At 40.6% G+C, this 17,635-nt stretch overlaps 1 protein-coding gene across 1 annotated transcript; it reads left to right on the top strand.

Moving 5' to 3' along the window:
- Positions 1-656: 656 nt before the first annotated feature.
- LOC116256850 (ABC transporter G family member 42-like) lies at positions 657-16,102 on the top strand. Its single transcript, XM_050078586.1, has 24 exons — positions 657-830; positions 1,139-1,658; positions 2,438-2,647; positions 3,354-3,438; positions 3,540-3,699; positions 4,656-4,732; positions 6,572-6,625; positions 6,802-6,892; positions 8,171-8,472; positions 8,926-9,207; positions 9,290-9,606; positions 10,328-10,488; positions 10,779-10,888; positions 11,340-11,493; positions 12,209-12,373; positions 12,504-12,673; positions 12,843-13,175; positions 13,493-13,783; positions 13,902-13,985; positions 14,305-14,438; positions 14,547-14,774; positions 14,891-15,066; positions 15,152-15,402; positions 15,565-16,102. Exons 2-24 carry the CDS (start codon positions 1,279-1,281, stop codon positions 15,832-15,834), a joined length of 4,485 nt encoding a protein of 1,494 aa, XP_049934543.1. The 5' UTR covers positions 657-830; positions 1,139-1,278; the 3' UTR covers positions 15,835-16,102.
- Positions 16,103-17,635: the final 1,533 nt, after the last annotated feature.

The raw sequence follows: 17,635 nt of genomic DNA, 5'->3' as shown, positions 1-17,635 counted from the left end.
TTTAGGATATTTCTTGTAGCTATGTAAATAAAATTCAAATTTTTGAATTTTTTTTTGCCCATCAAACTTGACATGAAAAAAGTGAAGGTTCGGTTGGTTTTCATAAAGTTTTTTCCAAAATATTTTCATTAAAAAAATTTCAAGATGAAAAAAGCTGGATTCTCAAGCAATGCTTAATCCAACTATTTTGTTTTTTCTTCTTTCACTCTTATCAAATTGAGAAATTTATTTTCTGAAACATAAACCCAAGTACAATAAACACAAAGAGGTTTTGAAAATCTATATTTTGTTTTCAATTATATAATTTTAAAAATAAATTCTTAAAAATTTTATTTTATTTTTATATTTTCAAGGCATCAAATGGCCCTAAAAGAAGTTGGGAAGGGAAGAAACGAGTTCACTACTCAAATCCTCAGGACCTCAGATGCCATATGGCTTGCTTTACTGAGAAGTTGAGAAGGAGGTGAGTCTTTTTTTAAAAAATTGAGACTGTTTGGAAAATAAGAAGAATAGTTGGACCCATGTGAAATTTACCCAGCCGCGATGACGCCTTTCATTCACCAGAATCACTGAATGAGTCCGCGCGCACTGCCAGTATGAACTATAAATACTCGCCTCCCCGCCAAAGTGACGCTCGACCTTCCTTCTTTCTTTCTTGGCCCAAGAAGAAGAGTGAAACTTCTTCTTCTTCTTCTGTTGTCCGCTTTGTGAATGGTACGGGTTCTTGTTCTTGGGAAAGACAGTGACAAACGGAGGAGGAAGTGGACATCGGGCCTCTTTTCACCTCGCTTTCCTGATTTGGGAAACTCTCAGTAGTGACTCTCCTGGAGGTAGAGTAGAGAACCGCGGTCTCCTGCACAATGAAATATTTTCTTATTTTTGTCATTCATTGAAGAAACCTCTTTTTCGTCAGCTCCTTATGGTCTTTTGCTTTCGGCGTCTGGCATTTGCTCTGATCTGATCAGAATTAGAAAAAAAAAAGCTTCAGGACACAGATTCCGGTCAGAACGGCCCCGAAAATTTAATTCTGAACTGGATTTCGCGGAGAATGCATTCTTCATTGATCATTTAGCCAATTTTTTGCTTTTCTTTGGAGAAAAAACAGAATCTCTCTAAGACTTTGAGTGTTCGGATGCAGAGAAACTCTCCAGGTTCAGGAAAGCGATTTGTATTTGGGGAAACGAACGCATAGACGTGGTTCGTTTCGTTTCTGAGTCGGAGTGCAGTATCATTCGTTCTTTGTTTCTAAATTTAGAATTTTCGGCCCGGTAGTGGAAAATGGACGGCATGGAGAGAGGTTGGAGCAGGGGAAGGAGCCTAGGCAGGAGTCTGAGCAGGGGCTTCAGAGGGTGGGGCACGGAGGACTCGTTCAGGTCGTCGCGGCGAGTTCGGAGCGCCGAGACCGACGAGGAGGCGCTGCGATGGGCGGCGCTTGAGAAGCTGCCGACCTACGATCGCCTACGAACTAGCATCCTCAAGTCGTTCGCGGAGGGAGGGGAGGAGCAGCAACAGGGCCAGAGGGAGAAGCTTGTTCACAAGGAGGTGGATGTACGGAAGCTGGGCGCGGCAGAGAGGCAGGATTTCATTGAAAGGCTCTTCAGGGTGGCTGAGGAGGACAATGAAATATTCCTCAGGAAGTTCAGAAACAGAATCGATAGGTAAGGTTCTCCTTCTTTACTCCTTCCCTAATCCACCTCTTTTCTTATCTTTCTTCATCATCTCTCACTCACTCTCTTGATTTCTCAAGGCGCTTCAATTTTAAATCATCCGTTGCTGAAGCACCAAACTTTCAGTCTTGATTGTCGGTTTTTGTTCGGGACCATGATTTTTTTTATTTTAGTTGCGAGGAGTCACTTCTGGAACCATTGAATTTAGTGAAGAAAAGCGCTAAATGACGATTATTGTGCTTATTTGTTGGATTTTTGGTGCAACAATGATTTTGAGTCGTCGTTGATTATTGAGCTGGTGGAGTTAGTCAGTTAGGAGCGAGATTAATAAAAAAGAATATTCCTTTTTGGAATTTTATAATGACAGGTATCAGTTGAATTTAAAATTTCTCAGGAAAGTAAAAGCTTTTCCTGAAGCTAGTATGGTCTTTCGAATCGTTTGGTCCAAATGCATCTGCATCAACTGCCTCCTCTAAATTAGATGCTCCTCCCTTATATTAAATGTGTGATTCTTTGGATGAATAAAAGACAACACCGATGATTCTCTTGCTTGTTGATTTCCTTTTCCTTGGATATGAGTTTCCTTTTAAGTAATAAACGAAGAGAATTGCACCGACGAAATCCTGATAATAAAGCCATCTGGACGAAGTTCATATGCTAACATCTGTTCTTATGCCAATTCCATTATGGGACCTTTTTCATGTGCTTCAATTATGTAGTAACTCCCATGCTCTAACGAATGAAGATTCCTTCTTCTTCATGTTTCTCAGAGTTGGAATTCAACTTCCAACGGTGGAGGTTCGTTTCGAGCATCTAACGGTACAAGCAGAGTGCCATGTGGGAACCAGAGCCCTTCCTACTCTCTGGAATACTACAATGAACGTTGCGGAGACCATTCTAGGATCTGTTGGGATCAATTTTTCCAAGACAACCACCTTGACCATACTCAAGGACGTCTCAGGCATCATCAGGCCCTCAAGGTGATCTAAACATTTTCGCTGAACTTGCTCTTTACCATTTAATTCCAAAAGCAGATTTCTTTTCCTTCTGCATTTTAGAAGGGGCGCCTTTCTTCTATGCAATTGAAGAATAAACTGAGGCGATAGCGTCTACACTTCGATCTTAATTTTCACAAATTACATAAATTAAATTTGTGGTCACTCTACCGAAAGCAGCCTGCCGGAGGGTATGCCACCAAATTTTATTATGACAGATGTCAGCAAAATTTGTGACCAATCTAGCTGTGTCGTTTTTAATTATTTAATGCATTTTTCATAATGTTACAAAGAGGAAGGCAAATGCAAAAGGTATATTATCACCTAGTGGCCGTGTTCCTTGCCATCTCTCACCAACCAAGAAGGTTCAGTAGTGCGGTGGGTAATCTCTATCTCTATCTTATCTGGCTGTTAGAGAGGACAATTAATAAGATTATGATCACTTGACAAAGTGCAAATACCTCGCATCTTCAAAATCTGCCGTCCATCATCGTCATATACGGTTCATGACTCGACTCATCAATCCTGAAGCTTATGCTCATGAGCTTACTAAAGCTTGAAAATACAAATTTCCAACCTCACGGAACTTCGCACTGTCATCTGTCGGAAAACAAGATTCACCTATTCACCCCTACTGTCCGAATGAGGGTTTATATGAATATGAACTAACGTATTTATGTAAATTTCTCAGGATGACACTTCTCCTGGGTCCACCATCCTCAGGAAAGACTTCTCTTTTGCTGGCACTCGCTGGGAAGCTTGATTCAAGCTTGAAGGTTAGTCATATAAATAAACTTTAAAATGTCTTCATATTTGTCCTTCAATAATATGTTATTGCCTGCTTTACCTCGGACTTGGTTGTTTAATATTTGGTCAGGTAAAAGGAGAGGTAACGTACAACGGTTACAAATTGAAGGAGTTTGTTCCTCAGAAGACCTCTGCTTACATAAGCCAGTATGACATTCACATTGGCGAGATGACTGTCAAGGAAACCCTGGATTTCTCTGCAAGATGTCAAGGGGTTGGATGCAGATACGGTGAGCCGTAGTGTAAATAAATTAGTCCGTTTCTATCGTGGGTTCAATGTTCGATTGAAATCTTTGTTCACACACACTCCACATGTTCGGTAGGTCGGTAAGCGTTAAATTTCCTTCTAGCCATTCATAAAAAAAGGTGAAGTGTGGACCGTCAATATTATATTCTGAGACGTATTTCTCAAAGACTAAACAAAGGGAGAGAAAGTAAAGTGCTGTTAGAACAATGATGCAAATTACAAGCGTTGTAAAAGTATATTAGTTTACAACAATAATGTAAATTGTAAATACTAAATACTGTAAAAGCATGTAAGCTTGCGAAGGTGTTTGGGAATCCAACTTTAGTCCTCTTTTTTATTGTTTAAAGAAGCAGAAGTATTGACTGGTATTATTGGGACGTGCTATATCTGCACGTCCCAGTTTTGTTTCTTTCCTTTATTTTTATTTTTGTTGTTTTTCCTTGTTCATGGTCCTGGATGTACATCCTTACAAAAAGATGTCGTTTTTACTTGTCATATAAGTGTCTCGTTTAAGAATTTCAAAAGCTCCCCACCAATATTTTATATCGAAACTTTTGTTGCGCATTAGTTTGCCCTTAAGGTATTTTAGATACATTAAAGTCAAAACGCATAATGGATGGTCCACGAAAACATCTACGTAATATTACACCCTCTGTGCAGCTTCTATGTGGAGGCTAATATATATATATATATGTGTGTGTGTGTGTGTGTGTGTGTGCGTGTGCGTGTGTGTGTGAGAGAGAGAGAGAGAGAGGGGGAGAGGGAGAGAAATTATTGGGCAATTTAGATATGTAAGTCTATCTTTTTATTACCTAGTGAACTTTAATTAATTGGAAAGACAAACTTATAATTATGTATGCATGCATCGAGCAGGCACGCACTCCTGTGTGCGTGTGTTTTTTATTTTTAAGATGCGACTTATACTATGTCTTGCTGTAGACCTTCTTTCTGAATTGGCATCGAGGGAGAAGCAGGCAGGAATATTTCCTGAATCAGATCTGGACCTCTTCATGAAGGTAATAAATTACATGCGACTGTTTTTGTGGAAGCATCTCCCTAATTTGTTGTTTTCCGTCATGACAAACTATCTAATGCTAGTTTGGGTTCAGCAGTAGTTCAAAGGAATGACAAACGCGTGATTCACAATATAAAACTTGATTCTTTGGCCACCAAGGAAGGTTGGTACCCAAGATAATGTTTGGTCAAACGACTACACAGCCTACGCCAGTTTGAGAACCTTCTTTCTTCTCTAGAGCAGAAAAATCATTCTTGGTGGGAGATCTGGCCATGGTGATTTAACCTGTCGTCGCGTCTCGATATAATACTGCATGATGAAAGAAGATTTTTGAAAAATGGGTATGATTTTAAGCATGCTAAACTATTGAATGGAAGGGAATTGTTTATTAAGAAAGGGTATCTCCATATTCGACCCGACGTTAAAGGGCTTAGGGTAATGGGTTTGACTGTTTGAGAGGTTATCCAGGTCGAACGATATTGATATTGGACCTTTCTTCGACGGGAATTTTTCTCGATTGACATTAATATTGAATCTTATCTTGTGGACTCTTTTCTAGAAAAACGCACACGCTTTCATCATATAAGCTCGTACGTTATCATAAAGATTTCTTCTTTTTCTCCGTCAAAGCTAGAAGGAAAGGCTTTTCCCTCCGTCGACTTCGGGCCTCACCACCCCATAGATGCATAGAGTATGAGTGGATATGTACCCGGAAGTAGGTAAGGCGTTGACATAAAGAAGGCAACGAGCGTTTGCGGTAAATGCGTGAGCTTTCGGCTTAGGAGGTTGGTGGGGGTAGGTGTTAGATTCGGTTTCGTTTCCGGGATGACTTGAAGGCATGAGATTTGAAGTGACCTTTTGACTTTCTTAATAAGCGGGTCCATCCACCAACCCTAGACTCTCTGACCAGGCTTTGGTTTACCTTATTCAAGGAAACTAAATACAAACAAAATCTGGCACATGTGTACATATTTTTTAAATTTCTTGACTAAGCGCCGAAAACTTTCCAGTGTGAAGTGGGGCGCGGAGCGGGGCACTGGCGCTGTCATCAAATCCTTGAATTTGAGATCTTCGGTGATCTGAGGTCACCTTGTTTCTCCAATTTGATGTAAACAAACACCCACTACATATTCTACATATCACTTATTTCAAAATGCAATTTGGCAGTTGACCTAGGTCTGCTTTGGCCTTGTGTGCTGCCTTAAAGACGATGACGCGTCCGAGGCCTTTGCTGGCTTTTAGTGTCAGGCATCAACCCTTTTCAAACTAGCAAATTCGTCCTTCTTTTCTACAAAATTAGGTTGAGTTTTCTTATCTTTGCCCAGAAAAAAACAGCATGGAGAAAGAGAAGGAACGGAGGCACGAGGGAAAATGTTAATCGAGCAAATTTATCTTTTAATATTTTAGGGAGTGGAGTCAAAGCTACACAAGTGAGGGTGAAGAGAGCTGAAACCTGAAAGTAGGCTGTTTCTGGTGTTCTGTATACGAAAGGTTCCTTTATTAGTTAATCAGAAATGGGATCGGTTTGAAGTCGAAAATTCATTGATTTAAACCAGACAAAAGTAAATTTTGTTCGAGCCAAATAATTAATATCCTCAAAGTAGGACTGGATCGTTGATTGGATTAGAGAGATCAAGAGTTTCAATACTCAGAGTGCATCCTTTGACATAAACCAGGCTTAATTTTTTGCTGCAACTTGCATGCATGCTTGCTTAAAATGGTTAAGTGCATATAAGTCATCATACTGTAAACTTTCCCCGTCCCTAGTCTTTTTGTAATATAAATATTTAGCATTCATGCTAACAAAACTAATTTTGCTACTTGTTTTTACTTGACTTAGGCCACTGCGATTAAAGGGGTGGAGAGCTCCCTTCAAACAGACTACACCATAAAAGTAAGTGATAGGGGCTCTCTGGAATTGTTCTCCTCTCTACAACTTTTAGAAAATCAGCACGTGCAGTGTCATTGATGGGAAGAAAAATAGTTCCCAATTTCCATACAACTAAACTTCCATATTTTGGGGCACCCATTATTAAAATAAACTCAACTTGGTTATGGATTTCGAAACAGATTCTTGGATTGGAGATCTGCAGAGACATTCTGGTCGGAGATGCCATGCACAGAGGAATTTCCGGTGGGCAGAAGAAAAGAGTTACTACTGGTATTCTTCCAACGCCTTCTCTTCTAGCAGTCTAACGTTGCTCTTCCTAAAGTCTAACCGCTCTTAGGACTTTCAGCACCTCACTCTGATTTAATATAAAGGTACACGGACATATCGATACATGGATATATGAACATAAGCACACTGATTTTAATACAGAAGTTACAGAAAAGTACCTGGATCCGATCAACCATCTGATTTAAATGCACGACGTTCATGTCAAATTAAGGCCTTTTTTTTTTGTCTCGATGCTCCAAATAATTATTAGTCAGGTTACAGCACTTGAACTGAATTACATTTTATCAAGAAAAATGACTCCGAGCGTCTAGCGATATAATTTAAGGTGCATTTGCGATATGCTAAAAATTGTATGTAAAATCCTTGGCTCAAGTCTGATGGCTAAAGAAGATCTTGTCTCCTAATCCTACGCTTATGACATATTGTTACAAAGACTTACATATTAGTACCTACTGCAGATCATACTCCCAGTCCAACTACTCCGCATATCACTTGGGTCAGGCTTGGGTTGATCCGTTTTACATGCAGATCATATATGCTCTTTGGTTTTTTATCCTGTCTGTTGTCCAACATCAGATGACCCAAGCCTACTCAAGATTGGCAGAGAATAGCTCCTCTAAAGCCAACTTGTAGCCTCCTGCAATAGGTATATTATACCAGATTGTAACTATCTAATTTGAAATCCTATTCTGAGTTACGATACCACGTTTGGGCATTGTAACCGTTCCGGAATACACAATCTAGATCAAGCTCCTATTAATAGGTCAGACCTGGTCCAAAAACCCAGCTCGTCAAACATTTCGGTTCTTAATTCTAGTTCAGATAGTATGAATTTTCATCATCAGCCGTACCTGCTTCATGTACTAATCGAGATCATCCGACGCCCAGATGAATTCCAATTATTGGTTGTCCTTTATCAAAAAACATGGACCCCATTGGATTTGACATGGGTTGGGCGCATAATGGACTAGGTTATAAGGTACTACTACCAAGCGCTTGATTGTATATCATAATAGTTCAGTATTGCGCGTCTTGAAGGTAAATTTTTTTATTTGTCTGCTCCATGAACTGATTTGGACCTGTTTGACCGTTTGAGATCCCGTTCTTGAACAGAGTCAGTTCAAGCATTTGGTACATAAAATTTGGATTCTGCTCGCGGGGATCTAAATAATGTGGCGTTAGTCAGATCGACTTTTAAAGTTTTGAAGTTCTTGTTATCTGTCTCGTCTCAACTGAGCATATTCGCACAAATGAACGCAGGTGAGATGATTGTTGGACCAACAAAGACTTTGTTCATGGATGAGATATCGACGGGCTTGGACAGCTCTACCACATACCAGATAGTGAAATGCTTGCAACAGATTGTTCATCTTACAGAGGGCACAGTATTAATGTCGCTCCTCCAGCCTGCACCTGAAACATTTGAGCTATTCGACGATGTAATTTTGCTCTCGGAGGGGCAGATCGTCTATCAGGGGCCACGAACTCATGTTTTGGAGTTCTTTGGGAGCTGCGGATTCAAATGTCCTGATAGGAAAGGAACTGCAGACTTTCTGCAAGAGGTAATGAATGCGTTCTATGAAATTGTCCGAGTCCTATACACTTATCTTTATCACAGTTAAGAGGTTTGTATTATAGTACTGTTTTGACTGAAGATAGGAAAGACTGGCAGTTGCCCTAGTTAGACCTGTACTACTGAAACATAATTTGGTTCCCGACGGCACTGTGCTATGACCTGCACAGTCAACGCATCTTTATGAGATATTGATTTCAATAAGACTAGATTGTTTTACCAGCAAAAAACACTCGGTGATGCCCTTGAAACAATGAAGAGTGTCGCTGAAGATTGTTGTATCAGCTAAGTCTAGTAAGGCTAAAGTCGAGTTTGTCATGATAAGATATCACGATACTATAAGCTACACGAATAAATCTTTATTCTAAGTAGAAAGCGCAACTCAAACATGGTAATGGTACTGCTTTTTCTCTCTGACCATTGCTGGTTGATGCAAAAACAGGTTACTTCTAAGAAAGATCAGGAGCAATACTGGGCAAACAAGCAGAAACCGTATCGATATGTCTCCGTATCTGAATTTGTTCAACGTTTCAAGAAGTTCCGTGTTGGCCAACTCCTAGACGATGAACTTTCTGTGCCCTATGATCGAGACAGGTGCCACAAAGCGGCTCTAGTCTTCACCAAGGACTCTGTCCCGAGATGGGACTTGTTCAAAGCTTCATTTGCTAAAGAATGGCTCTTGATCAAGCGCAACTCTTTTGTGTACATCTTCAAGACCGTTCAGGTAATCCTTCAGCTAAATCCCAATCGAATTCCTTGCGTTCTGGTTCCTTTCAGTACCTGAGTTTAAGTCTTCTGCATTCTAGATTGTTATCATCGCGTTGGTTGGAGGGACAGTTTTTCTGAGGACCAATATGCACACGAAAACTGAGGCTGATGCTGGTGTATATGTTGGTGCCCTGATCTTCTCTGTCATCATCAATATGTTCAACGGGTTGGCAGAGCTACCTATGACCATCATAAGACTTCCTGTCTTCTTCAAGCAGAGGGACCTCCTCTTTTACCCTGCTTGGATATTTACTGTTCCCAACATGCTCCTGAAAATCCCTATTTCCTTATTTGAGACGACTGCTTGGATGGGGGTGACATACTACACAATTGGCTTTGCGCCAGAAGCCAGCAGGTAAATCATGGCTCCTGCCGCTTCTGTCTAAACCGGGTTCTCCATCCACATTTAACTTACATGTAGAATAGTAACTTATTAGGTTGTCAGTTTGAAGAATACAAATATGTCAAGAGGCTGACAACTACCAGTGAGGAATACGTAGCGGCACCGTAGATGGAATAACTTCCTGACCGTGGGAATCACGAGACTTAGAAAATGACAGCCAGAATAAATCAGGAATGACGATCCGTCCTCAGCGAGGAAGTCGATCGCAATTCTTATGGATGATTTGCCTCAGTTACCACGGCATAGGAGTCACGGTTCCTCCAAAGAATTCTATTTCTCAATAGTGAGAGTTTGGTGTCTTATATAGGAACCACAAAATCTGGACTCTTATGCTCTTGCAATCATTCAGGAACAACACCCGTATGCTCATACAGTTGTCATACTTTTTCTAAATCTTCCTAGGTTGTAGGGTCTGTCCTCTTAAGTTACTGGTAAATGGTGACATTCTGTTCCAAGGTGCCAAAGAGCCAGACTACCCACCCGCATAAGCCTACCGTGTCAAAAGAAGCACTTGTTTTGACTGCAGCACCCATGTAATAGATTTGGCAGGTGAACCTCAAGACTAGCTTGAGCCATATAATTTGATGGTGAAAGCTTAGGAGTCCATACACCAAAAGTCAATAAGTTTCTCAGGTTCTCCGCGTGAAGGATAACCCAAGAATGCAATTTTCAGGTTTTTCAAGCAGTTCCTGCTCATATTTATGCTGCAACAGATGGCCTCTGGACTGTTTCGACTCATTGCAGGGGTTTGCCGGACAATGATCCTGGCTGACACTGGAGGAGCACTGGTTCTTCTTCTCATCTTCTTGGTTGGGGGCTTCACAATTCCTCATGGTTAGCTTTCCTACCTTATGATGCCGATATTTTTGTTTCTCGGAGTCCTCTGCCCTTCCTCATGCATGTGAACTTATTTAACCACCCCAGAAGGCTACGCTTGAGAATTCTCAATCTAATACGCTAAACTTGTTCATAAGCAAGTCGTCGAATGTCTCTGGCAGTTCATGAACTAGTAGATCAGTGACACAGGAGTACTCGAACCCGTGCATCACTTGAGCCATTAGACTGTCGACTAAGATTCAGCGTCTGATAGATGCAACTCACTTGGATGCATTTGGTTGTTGCAGGAAAGATTCCTGGTTGGTGGATTTGGGGTTACTGGTCCTCTCCACTTACCTATGCGTATAATGCGATTACAGTAAATGAATTCTTTGCTCCGAGATGGATGAACCAAAAGGTACGGTTCTCTTTGTTTTCATTTTCTCCTTTTTAAAACTTGCAAATGACACGGTACATGTACTTGTACGTGGGAGGATCCAGGCCCAGCTTTCATGTCCAACCCTATGACCCAGCGGAACACAAAATTTACAGTGTGACGATATTTCTATAAATTCTTCTGCCTGGAACAGAATCTACATCCAGCTAAGCATCACAATCGACCGAAGCCAGACACGTATAAAGTTCACAGTTCCAAGCCCTCTGACATGTTAGTCCGTAGTCAGTAATGGTTGAATTGGATCGTAACACTTTTTTAACCGTTTTATATGCAGATGATCTTGCACAGGAAGGGCGCCTTTCATAATAACTTCATATTTGTTTTGCACGTTCACCTACATGTTCGAATGTCGGTGGCAGTCGCATATGTGTTCTAATTAATTCCTTCGGGCGAATGATTTGCAATTTTGCAGGCCGCAGATGACGTTAGGAGCTTAGGAATTGCAGTACTTAACAATATCGATGTGTTCGCAGCAAAGAACTGGTACTGGATAGGAGTAGCTGCATTGGCAGCATTTGCTGTCGTTTTCAACGTCCTGTTCACTTTGGCTCTCCAGTATCTTAAACGTATGCTCTCTATCTATCTCCCTCTCCCCTCCTCTCTTCTCCCTCTTCCTTCTTTGCGTTCTTTCTTTTGCAATTTTGTACTTTTTTTAAAGCTTGTTGCCTAATGCATTTCCATTTGGTCGTCTCTTCGTCTCTCTGTGTGTGCAATTGTTAGTTCCATCCTAGAATTCGTGACAACTTTTGGAAAAACAGTAAAGGTGAATTGATAATTCTGATCTGCCAAGGTGAAAGCAACTTCATTAGCGATAAATCCTAGAACCTTCACCTGCTTAAAGATACCTGATCGTAGTTACCTGACCACTTCATTTTTTATTTTTTATTCATGAACAACTAATCACTAGGTACTAAAATAGTTTCCTCAACTAGCCATAAATAAATGAAAGTGCACTTATGTTTTGCTTGATCTGAAGTCTGAAAGACTCCTTTTATTCTGATAACTTAACCCTTGGGCTTGGTTTTTGAGTCCAGTTTTTTTAACAATATTTTTTTTGGCGTCCTGAAGATGGGCCTGAACATGGAACGGTACCTCATCTGTTATTTCCGGTCAGCGAGCTATAGGATGTCGCTCTGCAATCTTTAGATTAAGAAGCAGAAGTTTTTATGCAATTTGGAACAGTTTCTGGAAATTGGCAAATAAAACTTGTCATGAAAGAAGGTGTCTTGAATCTTGATAGATGGCTGATATGTTTGTACGTATGATTGAATGGTTTGACAGCCCTGGGAAAGCCACAAGCTGTGATATCTGAAGAACAAGTTGCAATGATGGAGATCGAGAATGAAGAATCCATGGATAGAGTTGGAGCGAGATCATCAACGTCCTGGACCGCCAACGATGACTCTTTTCGACGATCACTTTCAAAATCTGATGGAAACAATACCAGTAAGAAAGCTAATTTTCCAAAGTTGATCACTTCAATTCACGTGCAAAGCCATGGGGATTGCGCACAGACTTGTAGTCAGGATTGCAGAAGAATTTTGCGTAAGGTTCTGATCATGATGTTCAATAACAGGAGAAATTACCATGACAGGAATAAGCAGCGCGGCCAACGGCTTTAACCGAAACGCAGATTCCGTTCTGGAAGCATCAACTGGAGTGCCGCCAAAGAAAGGAATGGTTCTTCCTTTCTTACCTCTATCCATGTCTTTCAAGGATGTCAACTACTACGTCGACATGCCCCCGGTTAGTCTTCCATATCCTAAGGATTGTTGTACCATTACTGGCCAACTTTTTCCCTTATACATTCAGTAAGGGCTTGCAAGGATATTTTCGAGTTGTTTCAATTGTATTACAAAGGTGGCAGGTACGGAGAAAAATTGACTTACTAATGGGGTCTGATTCCCTCATGCAGGAAATGAAAGAGCAAGGAATAATAGAAGACAAATTGCAGTTGCTAAGAGAAGTAACTGGTGCATTCAGGCCTGGAGTCCTCACTGCGCTGATGGGAGTGAGTGGAGCGGGGAAGACAACACTGATGGATGTCCTTGCTGGCAGGAAAACAGGAGGATATATTGAAGGTGACATAAGAATTTCTGGATACCCCAAGAACCAGGGGACTTTTGCGAGAATTTCTGGCTATTGTGAGCAGACAGACATCCATTCACCCCAAGTCACTGTTAAGGAATCTTTGATCTACTCTGCCTTTCTCCGTTTGCCTCCAGAAGTCGGTGATAACGAAAAAATGGTGAGGGTTTTCTGCCTATTCTTTCAATGTTTCTGTATTTTCTTAAAAGTTAAGACTTTAAACAATGTTTCCTCGTATAAAAGTGACTCAGAGGAAGGATAAACGGCCATATGGAGAAGCCTTTTCTACTGGAGGCTTTATAGCAGTACATGCTATTGCTGCTAAGCAATCTCCCGTTTCACTCTTGAAGAAAATTCTTGCTGTAGAAGTGTTATTTAAAATATCTAGCCAAGAACAGAGGCTGGTGGCTCCATTGCAGCATTTTTTTTCAAATCTGTAACTTGCAAATTAATTGAAATGACTATGACAATTTGCAGGCGTTTGTGAATGAAGTAATGGAACTGGTAGAGCTGGAAAATCTGAAAGATGCCCTGGTCGGGGTACCTGGTGTCACTGGATTATCGACAGAACAACGAAAGCGTTTAACCATTGCTGTTGAGCTAGTTGCTAATCCTTCAATCATCTTCATGGATGAGCCAACTTCAGGTTTAGACGCCAGAGCTGCTGCAATTGTCATGAGAACTGTAAGGAACACAGTTGATACAGGAAGAACAGTTGTCTGTACCATCCATCAACCCAGTATTGATATTTTTGAAGCTTTTGATGAGGTATGTGCTAGCAATCGCACTGTAAGAATATTTATTTCATCAGCAGATACAAATATGAGTTTACTGTTATGAAACTCTAGATGCATGGATTGATGTTTGTTGTTTCTGTCACTGACAGTTGCTACTGATGAAGAGAGGAGGGCAGGTAATCTATGCAGGACCACTAGGCACAAACTCTCAGAAGATCATCGAGTATTTTGAGGTCAGAATTATGTGAAAACTGAAATATTATAAGTGATTGGTAGTTGGTAAATTTCCTCTCTGTTGCTCTCGTAGAAGAGGCTCCCAAATTGGTACAGGAATCATTAAATCGAAAGAAACATCCTAATTGTGTTGAAGATTGAAATTCAAGACTGACGGATGAAATGCCCTTGATGGTGACCCCTTTTATGGTGCCACCTTATCTCTCTAAAATAATGTTGACAACAATTCTACATTTAGTGCCAAAATCTAGGTTTTTCATTGCTTGAAGACTGTTACAAGTTGAGGCATATGGTGACCTTTTGGTTCAACTTCGACAGGAGATTCCTGGCGTACCAAAAATAAAAGACAAATACAATCCAGCCACCTGGATGCTAGAAGCTACGTCAATTGCTGCTGAAGTTCGTCTTCAAATGGATTTTGCTGAATATTACAGATCATCATCTCTGTGCCAGTAAGTCGAACTTGTATATAATACATGCTAAACACCAGCAATTTATGACCTACAGAGATGCCCTGCTGATGTTGATTGTACTGAAGTTCATTATTATTTGCTTTGCAGGCGTACTAATTCTCTAGTGAAAGAACTGAGTGTTCCTTCAGAGGGATCAAAAGATCTATATTTCCCAAGACAATACTCACAGTCAAACACTGGGCAGTTTAAGACATGCTTGTGGAAGCTATGGTTGACATACTGGAGGAGCCCGGAGTACAACTTCGTTAGATATGTTTATGCTCTTGTTGCTGCCCTGCTACTTGGTACCATCTTCTGGGGTGTCGGGAAGGATAGGTGTGTCCCACTTATTAAAAAAAAAATGAATTACATCCCATGCAAGGTGTCCAGCGACATCATCCAATCGACCAAATATTCATAACTATGTCTAACAAATTCTTCTGTTGCAACAGAAAGACCTCAAATGATCTGTTTATCATAATTGGAGCTATGTCCGGGGCAGTGCTTTTTGTTGGTATCAATAACAGCTCCTCTGTGCAACCTGTCATTGATGTAGAGCGGACTGTGTTTTACAGAGAAAGAGCTGCAGGGATGTACGCTCCTCTGCCATATGCTTTGTCTCAGGTAGGTCATCAGAAAAGTTCTGTGCGGTAAGGTGTGTGCTGAGCTGTGAATTTCATCACTAAGTTCTGTGTTTTGTTAAATGCAGGTAGTTGTGGAGATACCATATGCACTATTTCAGGCTGTATATTACACAGTGGTAGTGTATAGTATGATGAGTTTTCAGTGGACGGCAGTGAAGTTCTTCTGGTTCTTCTTCATCACCCTTTTCACTTTCCTCTACTTCACCTACTACGGGATGATGACCGTTGCAATGACTCCAAACCATGAGATTGCTGCGATATTTGCCGCTGCATTTTACTCCATCTTCAATTTGTTTTCAGGCTTCTTCATCCCAAGACCAGTAAGTCTTTCTCTGCCAAGTGATAAAAAGTCTGATCTGGTAGACTAGCCTGCCTACACGCGCACACATGCACGTAAGGCAAGGAAAGTTTGGTACTCGAGATTAACTTTTTTTGGAGGTTTTATTCAGTAACTAATGGCTTCTTTTCGGTGGCATATGCAGAGAATTCCAAAGTGGTGGGTTTGGTACTACTGGATCTGCCCAGTGGCTTGGACGGTTTACGGACTTATTGTCTCACAGTATGGAGATTTGGATGAAGAAATTCTAGTTATTGGAGAAGGTTTTAAGCCGATTAGCACCTTTGTCAAAGAGCGCTACGGCTATAACCCTGACTTTATGGGACCAGTGGCCGGAGTTCTGGTTGGTTTCACAGTCTTCTTTGCAGCAATGTTTGCTTACTGCATCAGGAAATTTAATTTCCAGATGAGATGAACAAATAGCAAGGAGTTCGACATTTCTACCAACCAATTCGTGGAGGAAGTTGTATTGTACATAAATACATGAAAAGAAGATAGTGTGGGCTGACCCCTTTGCAGCTAGAATCCAAAGGGTCTAATGATTCAGTTACATTCATTTTTTTAACGAGCTTTTTGTATGTGTAATATTGGTAATAAGTTGAAATTTTTTGGTCGTCGATCCCAAATGAAGGAAATGAAATGTAATTTATACATGTAATAAGATCACCAGAAATGATGTCTAACTTTTGTCGTCGACTTTTCTCCTAGTTTATTTTGGTTCTCTGGAGGGCTCAAGGTTACTATGTCATGCAGAGTCGCATAGAATCATGGTTCAATTGCTACGAGGCTCGTTTTCGTACATGCTGAAGTTGCAGGGGTATACAAGAGATTCTGTCTCTGCCCCAAGAAGGTTCAGGTTTTAGGTTGAAAATGGTTGACTAAAAGAAAAGGAGCTGTTTGGCCAAGCTGTTTCATGAATACGCTCTATAGAACAAAGAGGGGACTTTACCAAGTAGACGTATATATATATATATACCCAAGAAGGTAGCACAACAGCTTGGAGTGGAGGCTAATGCGCGGTGGGTTTTCATTTCATCCATGCCCAAGTTGAAACGCAGCCAAGAGGTAACAACCCGAAACACCAAACTCAAGCCTTATACCTTAAGAAAACAAAATGTTGAGTGGGAGATTTGGCTCTTTATTAGGTGGTAGATTCCCCTCCTCACACGAAATACATACATGGTTGTTATTTGAAAAACAAATAACTAAAAATGTTTAATTAAATTATATGTCACACACACACACACATATATATATATATATCTCCCTCAAAAACTTTTTGTGTACCACTGTTAGCTCTCTTAAAAACACTTAATACATTGACTTATGTTTCTAGATATTAAAAAAATGAAATGTTAAGAATTTCAAATCCTAACCGGGTATCCGACAGGTATGAAGTTGATAGTCAGGCCCAACCTAATAACTAAGTAGGCCAGGCTTCGGCTGGTGCCAAAGGTTTTGGGCCAGCCTGAGCCCCACTTTTTCAAGCCTTGGTCAGGCCTGGCCCAGCCCACTGCCCGGCCTTAGAGATGGACTTCTCATGACCCATTTTTTGCTAAGTCTCATATTTGTTAGTCTATTGGCTTATGAATATGCACTAGATTTCATTGCAAGAAATACTTTGAACCTTCATTGAAAGGATTAGGCAACATAATCTGTTGATTTCCATCTCTAAAAAGCATAAACGGACATTGGAAATGTAATTTAGTGTTCAATCATGGACACATAGAGAGGTTTAAAATACATCCAAGTATGTTCTTCTCATGTGCTGAAGGTGGGATTTAACAAAAATGCATTGTGAAGAACAATTTTCATACACACACACATATAACCAAATTATGCAGATATAAGTGGGTCAGCTGAATTCAGCACAGGCATTTGTTCTTTCCATCATTTCAGGTATGGCTTGCTGCGTTTTACAAGGCATTGGTAACAGGAACACGGCCTTCTTTGAGATGCAGTATTCCATGAATATGTCACAAAATCCAAACATCTTCTGCGTTTGATAACTTGCAAAATGGGTGAGAAGGTCCACCTATGTTCCGCTGATCAACAGATAAATCAAACACGAGACACGGCAAGGAAGAATGGACTTGGGCATTAAAAATCAGGCCCTTTCGAGGCCGTGTTTGTTCTCGCTGTTCCTAGGATACCAAACACTAGACCTCCAGTTACTGCATTTCATTGGAAGAACTTGGGATGAGAGGGTTTTATAG

Source organism: Nymphaea colorata, chromosome 1, assembly GCF_008831285.2.
Source record: "Nymphaea colorata isolate Beijing-Zhang1983 chromosome 1, ASM883128v2, whole genome shotgun sequence".
Taxonomy (NCBI): Eukaryota; Viridiplantae; Streptophyta; class Magnoliopsida; order Nymphaeales; family Nymphaeaceae; genus Nymphaea; species Nymphaea colorata.
The sequence above is the reverse complement of the archived record's forward strand: the minus strand, read 5'-3'. Positions and strand labels throughout refer to the sequence as shown.